The 15,997-nt window shown below is 35.8% G+C and overlaps 1 protein-coding gene across 1 annotated transcript; it reads right to left on the bottom strand.

Annotated features, from left to right (window-relative positions):
* Positions 1–3,508: 3,508 nt before the first annotated feature.
* On the bottom strand, positions 3,509–5,553 carry LOC116296410 (putative G protein-coupled receptor No18). Its single transcript, XM_031704429.2, has one exon. The coding sequence runs from the start codon at positions 5,247–5,249 to the stop codon at positions 3,957–3,959; it is 1,293 nt and encodes a 430-aa protein (XP_031560289.1). The 5' UTR covers positions 5,250–5,553; the 3' UTR covers positions 3,509–3,956.
* Positions 5,554–15,997: the final 10,444 nt, after the last annotated feature.

Here is a 15,997-nt window from a genome sequence, read left to right as displayed (position 1 = left end):
TATATTGAATATATATATTTTAATATTTTTGATTATTTTTGCATTGAGCAACTCAAAATATACTGATACATGTTTTGTGAATGAAGAGAGAAACCTCATGACGTCAAAGATTTAACGAGCACAGTTTTCGTGATATATTGGAAGGTACTTCATTTGCAAGTCTTCAGCCGTGAAACATGTATCCTCTACGAAAAAACTGCTATTGTTTCGCCCGTCGCTAATACATGCTTTCTGTATGACAGAAAGGGTTCATAACACGATTTTAGTTAATGAATGTCGTTTCATTTACTTAGGAATTTTTAAAACCAAAATCCTTTATTAACCATATTGTTCGTAGTCTAATGATATCATCTGTAATATGATATGAGATCAGCCTGAAGCCGTAATCGAGTAAGGCGGGAAACGATTTAATCTCCCCGCGATAAAACTGGAGCCAATATTGATGCGAGAGTTTTTACCACACGAAAACTGAAATCTTGGAGTTTCAGTATCGTATTTTTAACTACTAATTCTTTTATTTGTTGAATAAAGAGCCTTCGTTACTAATGATTTTTAAGTTGATCACAAACTGAAGTATTCCTTTCTCATACCGCCTGCCATACCACGCATTGCACTCAGCCAACAGGCCAAGATCTACAATCTTTCCAAACCAGTGCAAATGGTATATTTGCTTCCCTAATGCATATCTCAAGTTCATTTTCGCTAAGAAGAAAATATAATTTGCTTATTCAGGTATTTGTATTTGACTTGGCGGCTGTATTTGTTCTCTTGATATTGCTAACTCTCAGTCACCTCTGATGAGTATATGGAAATCCTGACGATCTTTTTTGTTATCTACGAACAGTAGCTATTCATTATGTTATGTTTTTAATTGAAATTCCCCCTAAAGATATCCATCTCTGTTATTTCGCTACGGACTTAACTCATTCTGTACTTGAGTTCATCATGAAGAGTTGAAGTTGGTTTGCCTGTGTTTATCGATGAAAACATCCAAGACAGGTGTTAAGGAATATTTACAATATGATCTTATTCCTAACAGTAGCGTGGAGGTTCTTCGTGCTCTGTTCTGATGAGTCGCCTGTCATTACATCACCTCTATCTGATACCTTTATTAAATGCCCTCCCGAAAAATCGCAAGTAACAAAACTGATTGGTTCGAATTTGTCTTTCTTTATCCTTCATTATCAATCATTTAGTAAAGCGGTAGCGAAAAACTTTTACTGGTTGGGTTATATTCATCAATTCTATTAATTCTGTCTATTTACTCAAGGTTATTGGACGCATTAAAGGATTCAATGGATTTTCATTTATAGCTCGAATATCAGAATTTACTTCTTTATGATACTTGCTTTTCTGACACAAAATTTGATTAAAAAACAAAAATTTTTTTTTGAAAAATAATCAGACGTATGAGAAATCTAGAACAATATCAACGATTGGGATCCAATGATTGCTTGTTCTAAAGTCTGGTGTAACCCAGTATGTCAAGTATATGACTTGACAAGTAGTGACCACTAATTTCATGGACCCGAAATTTTTCGTTAATCTTTTTCTTTTCTAATAAGTACCTGAAGTGTCAGTTGTGTTCGTAAATAAATGTCCCATTGGACTTTGGTGATTCAGGCGAAACTGTCTGTGTTTCGTCTCATTTCCTCGAGTGATGCGTCCATCACCATGTTGTTTCAGCTTGCATTCAAACTGTCAAGTTCAAACTGACTTGGATATTTTGGTCGAAGTGTTCGTAGACGCAGAATAGGCTGGCTGAGTATGAGTTTCTTCCTGCCGTAGGAGTACTACTAGATTCGTATTGATGAACAAGAACACTTGACGACCAAGATTGATATAGTCATCCCGGCAGACTGTTTATTCCTATGGCTCTTTTGCACTGTTTTTCTTGTCTGAATCTCTACAAAAAATAAAGGCTATTTTATGTTTACTTAATATGAAAACAGAGCGTCAAGTAGAGTCGTTTCTGTTTGACTTAACAATGGCGTACAGCGAATTAAAATAACACTAAACGAACAGCCACGAAGTACTGTTTGACTTTCTCTTTCCTATGCTCGAATTTCGTATCGACTTATCTGCACTACAAATTTTACATTTTTCACATTTCCTTCAATTCCATTTTTTTCCGTTTTTTAAATTTTTTTTTTTGCCGTTACTTGATTATTAATTTACGGCGCGTTACATTTCCCCCCGCTATCTATAGATAAAAAATCAGGCATGAACAGAGTTTGAAGTGTGCCGTTGTCAAGTTAACAAAGTTGGCCAACGAGAATACATTGTAAACCCACTAGCGACTAAAAGACTCTGAAAATAGTAATTCCAAACATTACAGTTTTGAAATCAAGCTTAAACATGTGTTTTTCCCAAAGACTAAAATAAAAACTAATATCAAAATAGAATAAAATAATTATGTGTCCTTATTCAATAAATAAATGGAAATTTCCCCACACGCATATAAAATGAATTATATCAATCGCTAGAGACACGTCAGTAATCAAAATAGATATATTTACTAACGAATATTATTGCCAGAAATATTTGTTTGAAAACCAATTTGCCATTGTAATTTTCTTTTTTTAGTGCTAGTCTTGGTTTCGATTATTCAAAAAAAATTAGCTCTTAACAGTATATTATGTGAGCTGAATTGAATGACAACATTGAACACTGCCATTATCCGCCGTCTTTTCTGAACCAAAACAATAGCTTTCCTTTTCCTATTTACTTAGCAGGTTTTCGTCTAAGAAAAGAATAATAAATTTCAAACAAATTTTCTGAGATCTTTTTGTTTCTCTTTTCGAAATCAATAATTAAATTTGTGGGATCTTGCTTTTTTAAAGGTCGCGGCTTTCTATAGTGATCTGACGATAAGTAGGTTTTCGTCTAAGAAAATAATAAATTTCATACAAATTTTCCTGAGATCTTTTTGTTTCTCTTTTCGAAATCAATAAGTAAATTTGTGGGATCTTGTTTTTTTTTAGAGGTCGCGACCACGGCTTTCTACAGTGATCTGACGATAACGAGACCCTACAAACAAATGCTCACTTAACGCTCGGAGTTTTTAGTTGATGGTAAAGGAATAATTTATGCGTTTTTTGTTTTTTTCCTTGAGGCACTGGGAGCTTATGCTCTCATAACTTTGTCATCACTCACTTATATACTTAAAAACTTGGAAAATCCTTAGTACTACTTTGGTCTTAAAAAAGTCTCGCAGACTGGGAAACTTCATTTAATACACACGTGTGTAAAATAGATATTTCAGATACACAACGTTGATGCCAAGGCACTCGCCAACTGAAGTATGGTAAAGATATAGCGGCCGAAACGTTTGCATAATAACGTTTTTGACTAGTAGGTTATTCAGTCGTGGATGTCATCTATTCTACGCTGTGTATGTATATGGAAATGTATATGTGGTTATGTATATATGTATATATGTATAGATATATACATACGCGCACATATGAAAAAAATTATTAAAGAGATGATTGAATGTTCGGAATGATTACTGAAATATTGCAAAACATTTATTCAGCAACTATATCTAGTTACTCACGACTAATAAACAGTTACATATGCCGGTGTTCAGTGCGATGCTCGAGCAAAGCTAAATAAGACAACCACAGATTGTAATATACATGATATATCGATTTTTCCTCTGCTTACCAAACAAATTGTAATACCGCGCACCGTAGAGTTGGAGCGTTTGATATTACTTTGCTGGACCAGTTAGCGAACGATCATAACTCAGTTAGTTGTGTCAAAAAAATGGTGGTTATTCCTTCCGTGCCTTACACAATTTGAGACCATTTGGAATAACATAAGATGATGAGAAATAGAAGAATGGAAAATTGAAAAGCGAGTTTAATACTTTAGTCACAACAAAAACTCTGTTGCCTGGTCTCTTGATAATCTTGGTTACTTTAAACAATAATAATTTACTCTCTGATATGTCATTCATTAGCTACCATCTCTTCGTCCTGATTTTCCGAGTTCACCTCGTGGATAACGATTTTTGGTGTGTTACCGTTCTTGTAAACATTGTTCGGAAGTAGTTTTTTGTAATCTTTAGTTGTGTTTATGTTGAGTGCTTGAACCGTAGCCATTGTTGCGTTGTCCAGGTCGAGATCGTTCATCGATCTTGCTCCAACATGAATATCTGACCGGCCACTGCGACGGCTTAACATGCACAGACGAAATAATATGTCCCTGAAAGCCCTACGAAAATCAGTGTTAAAGCTCGAATAAATTATTGGATTGACCGCACTGTTCAATAGCGGCAAAACATAAACAAATACTGTCCCAATAGCTTTCTGTGCTGTTTCATTGAGAATAGATTTATCATAAACACATTCCGGGCAAAATTGAACTATAAGCATGATAACGAAGAATGGTACCCAACATATGATAAATGTGCCAACCACGATAGCCAATGTTTTGGTCGCCTTGAGTTCACGTACTATGGATTTCCTCTGTCTGCGATCAATTCGACCTATACTAGCGACGCTTTGGCGGTCTTGCTGACGGGTGCCTCCGTTGAGGCTAACGAACTCTGAGGATTCAGCGGTATCGAAGTTCGAGTGATTAGAAAGTAGGCGAAGTTTTCTTGCTTGCACTAAAGCCACCCTGAATACCAGGGAATAATTGATGACTAAGATAATCATTGGTAAGAAGAAGCTAACAGTGATCGCAAATGTGTAGTAGTACTTATCTTTCTTGTGGCAAGCCGGGATGGACGTCATGGAACCATCAGGAGACCATGGTCCAGTGAATGAGAGAGCTGCTATGAAAACTGAGTAAGCCCACACCAGGGCTATCGCTATGAAGGCTCGACGCTTGGTCATAATTGAGAGATAAGTCAAAGGGTGGGAGAGAGCAAGAAAACGGTCCACTGACACCATGCTAAGATTACAGATACTTGCGCTGCAGCACACCAAATCGACAAAGATCCAAAATTCGCACACTGATATTCCTAGATCCCAGCACATTGAGTGAAGAGTGTGGTGAATGCGAAAGGGCATCGAGAGCCCAGCTACTAAAAGGTCGCTAACCGCAAGCGACACTATAAAGTAGTTAGTGACAGTCCGAAGACGACGATAGGTGAGAATGGCTCCACAAACCAAGCAGTTTCCACACACGTCGAGCAAGAGTATAAAAATGACAAAGCTCGCCTGAGCAATAGTAGAAACGATGTCGTACTTAATGTGTGTCTCGCAGCGAGTTAAAGTCGTGTTGTTGACGACCATATTGTTGGTGAATGTCAGTGCTAATGGTCGGAATATGAACCGTTTGAGCTTCAGAATCTTATGAAACCACTAACGGACTTCAACACATCTGAACACGATTGATGGTATCACGCAACTGTACTCACGTTCTCGTTTACGACACGATGCCTCGAAAAGAATGACAGAGATGCTCTCTGACGCACAGCTCTTATTGAATGAGCCAGTGAACATCTGGCATGACCGGGAGAGCTGCGCAAATGTCTATAAATCAATCTGTTTTTGCATTTCATATTCAAAAACCTACTTCACAGCTTGATTATTCCAGCCCAAGTAAAAATTTGATTAATAGAAAAAATGTTAGCTATATTCGGCCACCATTTTCTGAAGATAGCTGTTCCTTTGAGATTATAAATGAACTTCCATTTACTGACTAGGTTTCAGCGCGGTAATTGGAGGCAGATAGTTCTAGTTTTAACGGATACGACTATGCCATTAAATTTCGCGCGTCTCTGCCTCTCGGTCCAGTCAAAATTAGCATTGACAACCCAACACTCTTGTTTGCCTTACATCCATTTATTACATGAATTCTGCAGTTGTAAGTTGATGTTTGCATTGTTTAGCATTATTGACTCCGCAAGACTGGTATCTCACGAGATTTTGACTGTAATTCCCCATGAAACATGCCCTAATTTCAAAATATCCAAGGCCTAATGCTATGTTTTGTGTAGTCTTATTTTACCACCGAAACATCGGCCTTAAAGCTGACTTAAAGATATTTCCTTAGTGCTAAGGCTAGGTGGATGACTGAAATTTAAAGAAGGACAAAACCAACAAGTCAACGGGCCGTTTACGATACGTTTACTTGTAGGGAACTACATTCATCTGTCTCGACGTTCGCTCTCAACGTATTAATTTATTAACACAGTTTTGTATTCTTCGAAGATTGCCGACCCACACGGATTATCCTAGTTAATAATTTATTTTGTTAATCCTTTGGCTCTGTCTATTGCTTCGACAAGAAAGGAGATCGATCTGGAAGAGGATTATGGCAAATTTGACTTGGATATTACTAAGATTTTTGCGTGTGCTTGCGTTGAAGAAGGAGTGAATTAGTATTCAGGGTTTCACAATGAAGCTCAGTGATGATGTATCATTAAACCACATCTACGTGGTCAATCATTCCACACTGACCACTGACAACCACTAGGAACAAGCCTAGTGATAATAACAGCAACAAAGGGATCCGAAAATACCCGTCTTCTTTGTTATTCAATTTATGTTCTTTCTATGCGCTTTTAAATAATTTAAATCATTTTTACTGCCAATGACACCAAGTGAGGAAGGCTGTCTTGCAAAGGAGATCAACAGACATTGTTATATATTTATTCTCTATTCTAACATATTTTTGTGCGGCGTTTCTGTTGTTTTCTAGAACAGATATACGGTCCCTGATGTTTCTTTTCATTTCACCATGGTTTGATCAACAATAATATAAAGCATGTCCATGGCATCATTCCTAGCAAATTGATTCAATTCCGGTCGCGTCCTTAAGAATAGTCATATAAAAATAACACATTAACTTTTCTCAAGAACGTTAATGAAGAAAAATCATTAAATATTTTTATTTTTACCTCATAATCTACAAAATAACCCAAAATCAAAAGTATCCGCGATCCTCAATCCTTCAAATCCTGATTCCTCGTTTTTTTGTTTTTGTTTTTAGCCCGAGGTCGTCGAGAGAATGATCTCTCTGTCCATGTCACAACCGTTTAGGCAGGCAGTTTGTACTAACAAAATTATCGAGGAAGACAAAAATGCCTTTATTGCTAGGCCTGGGGTAAAATTTTAGGAATAAAGTAATTTTTACCGCAAGAAGTGACATTTGAGATCCTAAGAGCTTTTGCGGGTTGAAATTCGTGAACAGCTCGCGTGGAACTCCCTTATTAATCACATTTCAATTATGATTAATCAGTTTTTATTATACTACGACTGAACCCTTTTTTCTTTTCTTTTCTTTTCTTTTCTTTTTTTCTTTTTTTTTTCTTTTTTTTTTTTTTTTTTTCTATCTTTTTTTTTTCTTCCTTTTTCTTCGGGTGTATCGCTAAGAGTTTGCTTCAGATTTTACATCTAAGATAAACTAAGAAACTTCTCTTTCCTTTTTGTGCGCCATAATCATGTTGTAAATCTTTGATAATCTCGCAGATATTATCGACCTACATCCCTGGATAATGTGTTGCTGTGAATCTTGAGATATCTTTTTTCTATCCTGCTCTGCTTATCTTTAAACACATTGTACATGACAATACTGGGCTGTGTCTATAAATTGTGTAAACACAAGTCTTCTTCATACGCGATCGTTTCAACAATCATTGTCCTATTTTAACTTTGCACGATACCCGTGGAGAATAGGGAAAAAACTATTTTCGTCTCTGTAACCTGGTCAAAAAGAAAATCACTTGATTTCGAATTTGAAAAGCGAAAATAAACTGTTTCATTGAAAACTATATCCTTTTATCAGTTTTTATTTTAGTTCTGGTAATCTGCTTAATAACATCTTTCCTGAATCCTAAATTCTACGAGAGAGAGACTCTATTTAAAATTTCTTCTCAGTGATAAAAAATTTTAGTTTTTGTTTACTTCGTTTTGTGCTGCTTTCGAAAGTCCGTCTTTCTTCTATTTTTGATAACCGACCAATAAACTTAACAACTTTCGAATCTTTTTTTTCTTCTCATTTTATTTCCAATCAACACAATAAGAAAACGTACACCCACTACATTAAATCTTTACGAGAAAACTTAGTTTTCATTTTTCTTAATGTCCATCAAGACTCACTTTATTTTATGGGTTTGTGGATGGGAAACTTGCTTTAATTTCGCCTGAGGTTCAATTTAGTGTAAACAACTTGAAAGCCCCTGAAACACAGCAGAAATAACTCGTAATAGTATAAAGAATACTGTTGTTAAATCTTTTGCTGAAGGAGAAATCTCTCAACACTCTTTAACTAGTACTCCAGTATCTTTTTTCCATTTCAAGACGTCTTTCGACAATCATTAGGGACTTTAAGATTTGCAAAATCTACGACGGCGACGCCAACCGAAAGTGTAAATAATTTCTCTCTTGGGTTCTGTTCATCGGAGATTTCATTTCAAACATTGTCGTTAAAGTCAACTCATCCACAGGGAAGACAGACTTTGAAGACGCGAAACCCAAAAGTGAAGTTATTTACACTTCCGGTTGACGTCGCCGTCGCAGATTTTGCAAATCTTAAAGTCCCTATTTTCTTCCCTCTTGATATTGATTTTTTGTTCATTGTCACTGAGTTCCTACTGAAGTCCTCCCGAAATCATTACTCAAGATGTTTTGCAAACGTGTGATAGGTTCATGAGTGTAATTTTATAAGGAATTTACTGCAGATTTTGCGTTGGCTTAATCAAAACAAAAAAATGTAGCCGGATTTTCAACGAGGCAGCCAGCGAGTCGTACAAACAAGAATATTTCAAGGGCAAAATCAAGGGCCCGAGACAGGAAACATGCAAACGGATGAGGAGATGCATATTTGTATATACATCGGACGAAAATTATGACACAGAGGGCTGATAAAGTCAGGCAAAACGACGTACGCTTTTGCTTAGCAAAATAAGGCTTTCTATTCTTGCCTTTAAGGCTTTACTTGTTAAAAAACGTGCCATGAGTTCAAGACAGATAGTGTCCGACAAGACCGATCCGAGCGATTTAGTTTAGTAAAAAAAAAGAAATACCAAGACAAACAGTTTCACAATTCTTTTTATTTTTTATTATTTATTTTACCAACATTTGCTATGCATACAAATTTTAACCATAAAAATACTCTCCGGGTATAGGCAAATATTTGGTGTGTGTTGTCAAATGGCTTTCTGTCACCTATACCGTTTTGTCAATACAACGCATTTCACTGCGCTTTTTGTACCAAATATACTCGTCAAATATTGAAGAAAGAAGATGGAGAAAAATCTAATGACAAAGACTGATTGATATCTAATGAAACGCTGCACATCATAAAGGGTTTCTAATACTTGTGGGATAGAGATAAATTCAGTGTTGTTGAGTTTGGGTCCAGAGTAATTGGCCATGCAGTTGTGGGAGTGCCCAGCCTATATAAATTAACTTCAACCCATATCTATCGTAGTTGAAGTTAAATAAAATAACATAAAAATTCTCTTTAACATCTACAGCAATAAAAGACTGATGCCAACAAGCTCTCTAAAATTACTACCAATAACTTGAAATTCGGAGTACGTGCTGGCAAACAGGAAGGTACGTTTGGCCGTCCTTCAATCCAAAAGGCGTGACAATTTGCATGTAAACTGATTCACAGGGAGAAGAATACTGTAAGGTATGTTAGCACTTCTCTTGTATTGTTTCATCTCGCCGACCGCTTTGGTGAATAATCTGTATCACACTTCTTAATGTGGAGCCAGTATCTAATAAACTTATCTTCTGCACGTGCTACTGTTCTACAATATTCTTTGCTGTACGAAACGTGTTGCGAAAGTGTTTAGAATATGCTGAAATTGTTTTCCCAGATCACGTTCGTTTTAATGTTTAATGTGGTACTGCTTTGACATCTTTTATCATTCTTCATGACCGACATAACTGTTATCATCTATTATAGTAATCTAGAATTCAGTTTAGGTATAGTTATGTCTGTTCATTAACCTTTTTTCTCCAAACTCACCATCCAAATCCCCAAACATACTGGCTGCAATAGTTTTAATCACCTTTTCCGAATGTAATTAAACCTGAGCAATATTAGCAACCACAGGTGATCGCAGCCACACCCAAATACGTGCCACCACAACACTTCCCTTGATAGGTACAACAGTTACGATACTTCAGTACAATAAATAGCTAAGCTGCAATTAACTCATACCATCACACCCAAATTTCACCGCATAATCAACTTTCTTACAACCTTAGAATCTTAAGGACACCATTCAACGACTTAGAATCTTACAACACCACAACTCTCAGCGTAACATCGACTAGCAAATCGCTTGCTAACTGGAAAATTATTCTACTGACATACAATGGCTACATATTTACTACGACTCCAGCATGGTTATCACCACCATAATCAACTCTCATGTAACATCATGAGCGGGCAAATCTCTTCCCAACTTCAAATAGACAACTCGCATTGAATGGCTACATATTCACTACGACTCCAGCATGATTATCACCACTATAATCAACTCTCATGTGACATCATGAGCTGGTAAATATCTTCCCAACTTCAAATAGACAACTCACATTGAATGGCTACATATTCACTACGACTCCAGCATGATTATCCCCACCATAATCAACTCTCGTGTGACATCATGAGCGGGCAAATATCTTCCCAACTTCAAATAGACAACTCACATACAATGGCTATCGACTACTCCACTATGATTATCACCCACCATAATCAATTCAATTAACAACTATCACCACCATATCTCATGAGATAGCCATATGCATTACTAGGACCAACTCGAAAGCCCCAACGTCAAAAGATCATTACTATCTCATAAGACATGAACTTGTCCACCTTTTATCTCACAATAAAAAGATTACAATTGATTTCCAGGTCAGAAAGCCTCCAATACGAGCAATAATGATAAAACTAGATATATATCCAAATGACCTGCCAGAGTTTTCTTCCTGAGGATGATTCATTTAATTTCATAAAAGGTGAATCGAAGATTCCTTCCTGCGTCTATAGTGCAATATTCAAGGTACCTGTGTCAGTACTGAGTAATCGCAGCTAACTAATAGCACAGATTTTTATTGATCCCCTCGTCTTAGAAGGATTATTCTTTTAATTATGTGTATCCGCCAAGAGCATAATAGGGGCCATCCATAGGATGATACTTGAGACAAATCTAAAATATATTGTGCTTTCGTAGAACCAGAAATCATTTTAAATACAATAAAAGGTTTGTTTGAGGAAACCTTTTAGGGTTGAAAATATTGCTTAGTGTGTGAACCTTTGAGGATCAACTGATACTTATTTTCTTTATTGATCAAACTTGAAAGTACAGAAGAAAGATAGATATGCTCTATTAATTTGATGGGTATGCCTCTTAGGGATCGTTTTCGAAAAGGATCACCACTTAAACAAAGGGAGTACCCCCGTCCTCTGAGACGAAAGCAGAAATAATACACTACAGATGGACAGTTTAAAAAGCGTCTACAATCATTGAAAAACCAAATTTGTGCTATTTACAAGTGAATCAGATGTGCCTCGATGGGAAAGCTATTCAAAAACATAAACATCTAAGACTATTGAAACATTCGTTCAGCTAACGTCATCATGGTCGTTCCATCAAAGTGACTTCCCCGTTGACCGCTACGTTTTCAACTTCTTAACAAAAATCCCTCCTCAAACCCCCAAATGTACTTCCCTAACTAACTCCTCATATTGACAATAAAGTGCACCCAAGACTGATGCCTTGAAAGCAAACCGACTTGATAAGAACCACATTAACAGCTGATGCACTGAAAAACATGAAGTCATTGAGCGGTTATAAGTGCATGATTTCTAAAAGCTCAATCAGTTCGTAAATGCATTCATCTTTAATAATGACAAGCTAGATTGTGTTCTATCTATACTTAGATCAACATATAGATGAAAACTCATTTAATTAGCCTACTACTTTTGAAAAATCTGCTGACAACTCGGCTGGAGTAGCATACGTTTTGATTAAAAAGGTTCTTTGCGAGAAATAAATAAATAAAATAGAAACAGCTTCCCGTTATTTTCTGATTCTTATCTTTCGATGATTTGATTAAGCTTCCATTTTGAGATCTAAACACGGATCGACTTTCTGTATTTACTCTTTCGTATTCCTTGGTTTGATGAAATTTCTACTAGTAAAGGTGAAATAAACTATTAAAAAGGCGGTCTATACTGTAATGTTTTTTTGGTGGAATTAACAACGGCTAGTGTAGTGTCATTTTGGTTGACCATATGGACCTATCTCATCCCGTCAAGAGCACTTTTAGACCTTAGAATCAACAAACATCTTCTATCTGTCATCTTATTTCAATAACAATTTCTCCCAAAAGGGTTACACCCATTTGAATTTTTCAAAACATCATACTGGAAACCAGTTTTAATGTGTTCGCAAACATCATCTGCTGTTGTTCACAGGTTGTTTCACTACACTCCTTGTCTTCATCTAGTACCATGTCGGTACTCCTTCCTATCTTTGCTAGTCATATATCATTCCTCTTTTCAAAATCTAAATGAATTGGATAATCAAGTTCAGTGTTTCTTCGGATAAAAGTTAATTAACAAAACAATATTAAATGAAAAATGCCACGCCTTGGAATCTCTAGAGTTTTCCAATTTGATGTATGTAGGCTATCAATAAAAGTTTTATAATATCTTTTCTAGAAATGAATTGAAAAAAAAAAAAAAAAAAAAAATAGACGAGCAACCTCCTTCATCGAGCAATGTAAGTTGTAGATTAATCAAAGATTCTCAGACAGGCAGTCTAAGTGAACCTTCAAACCCAAAAACAAATGTCAAATGTTAATCTCTGAGTGGCCTTGGAACTGATATTACGACTAATTGCCTCAGTAATTTAGCTAGATACTTGCAATTTTGAGGTTCATAATTTGTCCAATACATGCATGTCAGTATTATTATTACTATTAGTAAATTGCCCCGGATATCAATAACCCAGCTAAGCAAGAAAAATTACTCAATATTAAACCCTGAGAGATATATTATGACTTGTTCTTGAAGCACTGATCTCCCTTGGCCTATACAGTTAATGACAGCAAGCATACTTATGCGGGTTTATGGAAACAATGGCTCGCCATGATATTTTCCCGGTAAAAATGAAACAAATTTGCGGGTGCAAGCCAAAATTTGGGATAAAAGTAGTTAGAATGAAATTTCTTTACCGAGACCAGAAAATATCTCGTGGTCAGCGGTTTCTGATATCGATATGACGCTTTAATGTTTTAGAATTCTCGTTTCGTTACCAAATGCTTATTTTTTTGTATCAAAATATCGACTAACATTCCAGCTATTTGCTGTCTGTGAAAATTCGGTATATGAACGAGGAATGATATATAAGTTAAAGGAATTATATATAAGTTAAATCTCGGATGTTGCCATTCCACTGATCCACGACGAATTTCATTTCCAGAATTGTGCAATACCAAACTTTCAACCGCATTTAATAAATTTTTATTTATTTAATAAGTTCTAAGCTGGAGGCAATAACCTCTTTTTTACAAAGAGTTTAATAAATTTTAATCCACTGATCAAAATAGCAAAAATTTATTAAAAATCCTATATCATTTTTTTCAATTTGGCTGCCCAAAAAATGTTGCCCTGACATTGCCACCGCTAGATACTACGTTTTATTATGAAAACGACGAAACGTTTAATTTTCTTAAATGGATTTCACTATTGTACCTGATCTTTTTCTCCGGTTGACGACATAAAAAGTCAAAAATCTGTTCTTTGTGAAAAAGATTCTTTAAGAGTTAAAGAAACAATCTTTTCCTGCCGGAAGAAAGATATATGTGTCAGATCCTGTACGTTAAATGGGAAGAAATGTCAATGAGATTCATGTAAAATATACCTACAACTACTGAGTCGCTTTCATTTTGGTAGAAAACTAAATTCATCCCTCAATTATTTATTTTGAGAAACAGCAATTATCTAATGAAAGTAGTATTCTTATTAATATTTATTTTTTAGCTGGTCTAATTCGTCCTAACTGGATTGATATAACCAGACCTTGGGCTGTCATTAACGCTGGCATTTTACAAGCTAATTTCTCTCGCAGCCAATTGGATAAAACCTTAGTATACTCAGTGCTCGAAACTCTCCTCTTTAAGTCTAGTTTGGAATACGGTAAATAAAGTCCTCACATAGGTTGTATGTTTTAAAAGTTAAGAGCCTTTTCCGATTGAAAAGTATTGAACTTTGCAATCATCCGCACGATCTGCTAGTTGAACTACAATATAGTAGCACGTGCTTTCAATTCGACCCTTTTGAGCTGCGCCACTACTGTAGTGGTGGTGACTAGCGACGACAATTTTTTTCTGTCGGTTTGCATCCTGTAATATTCTATTGGAAAAAGCTGCTTTCTCTCGAGCGGCGTACGGAATATTGTCTAACTTTCAGAACGTAATTATGTATTCCGTGTTTGCCCTATTCTACAGTGACAATATAGTTTGTTTTTACTCTTCGAAATTCATGAGTATCCCAAAGGATACGAAAGGAATAACGATGTTATCCCGACGAATTTCAAAACAATAGCTGTTCATTCCCCTAGAGGTTTGTCACGTTCAATTGGGAAAACATTGTCACACCACGAATAAGGTTTATTCGTTTGTTTCAAAATCAGCTCAGGGGTAATGTTTCAGCATGTGCGATAAAACTGTATTGTTTGATAGAAACCAAAAATAAGATCGTTGTGTGGTATCTTGTATTCTTGGCATCATCCAAGGAATAATCCGTTAATCGCTTCTCTACCTTCATTTCCCAGTTTCTCCAATTCGCCACCCTGGCTCAATATACCTTTTAAGCGCATAAGTACTACCTAAGATCTTATCAAGCATATTCAGTGGTGTCGTCATAAACATTGTCTCCATTAAACTCCTAATATCGTAAATTCTCAATGGCGATTGGTCAGAAATCGAATCTGCTTTACTCTAATATAAAGATTGTTAATAAAACGTGTTTTTAAAATATTACGCTGGTAGGGCAACTCTGATTTATGGACCGGATAAAGCTAAAAGAGCCATTTAGACTATTGCAAAAATGACATGATATTTTCACCCAAAAGCGAGTGCTTTTTAGACTCGGATTTGTTAGTCATAAATAAGAGGGATAAACGTATCGTTAGGTACAGTACGGAATGTTCTGGAAAAGAATTTCCTACGAAATTGAAGTCATTACATTTTCTCCCCAAAGCAAGGTCTTTTCTCTGAGTTCAATAAACAGGATGCATTGTAGTCTAGCTTCAGTACAACATGATGGACAACAGATGCACCTTGCTTGCTATCTCAGAAACTTAAGGTCTAAAAGTCTTCTTAGATTTGTTAGTTATAATTAAGGGGGTAGGTATTGCAAGGAAATAATAATAAAATCTCAAAATCTCGATGCGTTTACAATTCGTAAAATAGAGTAAAATATTTATAGAACATCAAAAAATATATATGTAATAATAATAATAATAATAATAATGTATATAATAATGTATAGAATGGGTGGAATTCCCTATAAAATAAATTAAAATTGTTTTTTAAGAATCTACGTGTAGCAATCAAGGTAAGTGAGGAAACCATTGTGGACACTTGTACGAGCAAGAGCAGCTTTTGCCCCACAGGGAGAAATATTGATTTTTTCAATGTGAATCAAATTGTTGGTTAATATGGATTTCCATGGTTTGAAGGTTAATGTGCTGTTACTATTCATATCTTGCCCTTCTGGGGTGTGAATAAACGAACCTCTATCAAGTTATCAGTTCTTCTTCCAGAAAAAAATCCATTTGAACTATATTAGTTGACGGCTTTTGTTAATTGTTATAAATTTTTAGTGAATTTTTAGTATCTTCAATCACATTAAGTCCTTAGTGGGTGTCATTAAACATGATTGATAATAAATCTCCCCTGCTCTTAGGCAGTTTATAGTCCATTTGGATTTTATTTCACCGCCGCGTGTAGTCGTGAAATGAAACTCTTCAAGTGTAGCCCAAAGGACGGTTCTTCCCATC

The sequence above is a fragment of the Actinia tenebrosa genome, unplaced genomic scaffold, assembly GCF_029948245.1.
Source record: "Actinia tenebrosa isolate PJP-AT-01 unplaced genomic scaffold, QUT_ActTen_1.0 PGA_scaffold2__45_contigs__length_23673736, whole genome shotgun sequence".
In the NCBI taxonomy this organism is placed as follows: domain Eukaryota; kingdom Metazoa; phylum Cnidaria; class Anthozoa; order Actiniaria; family Actiniidae; genus Actinia; species Actinia tenebrosa.
Note: the sequence above shows the minus strand (reverse complement) of the source record. Positions and strands in the feature narration are given on the sequence as shown.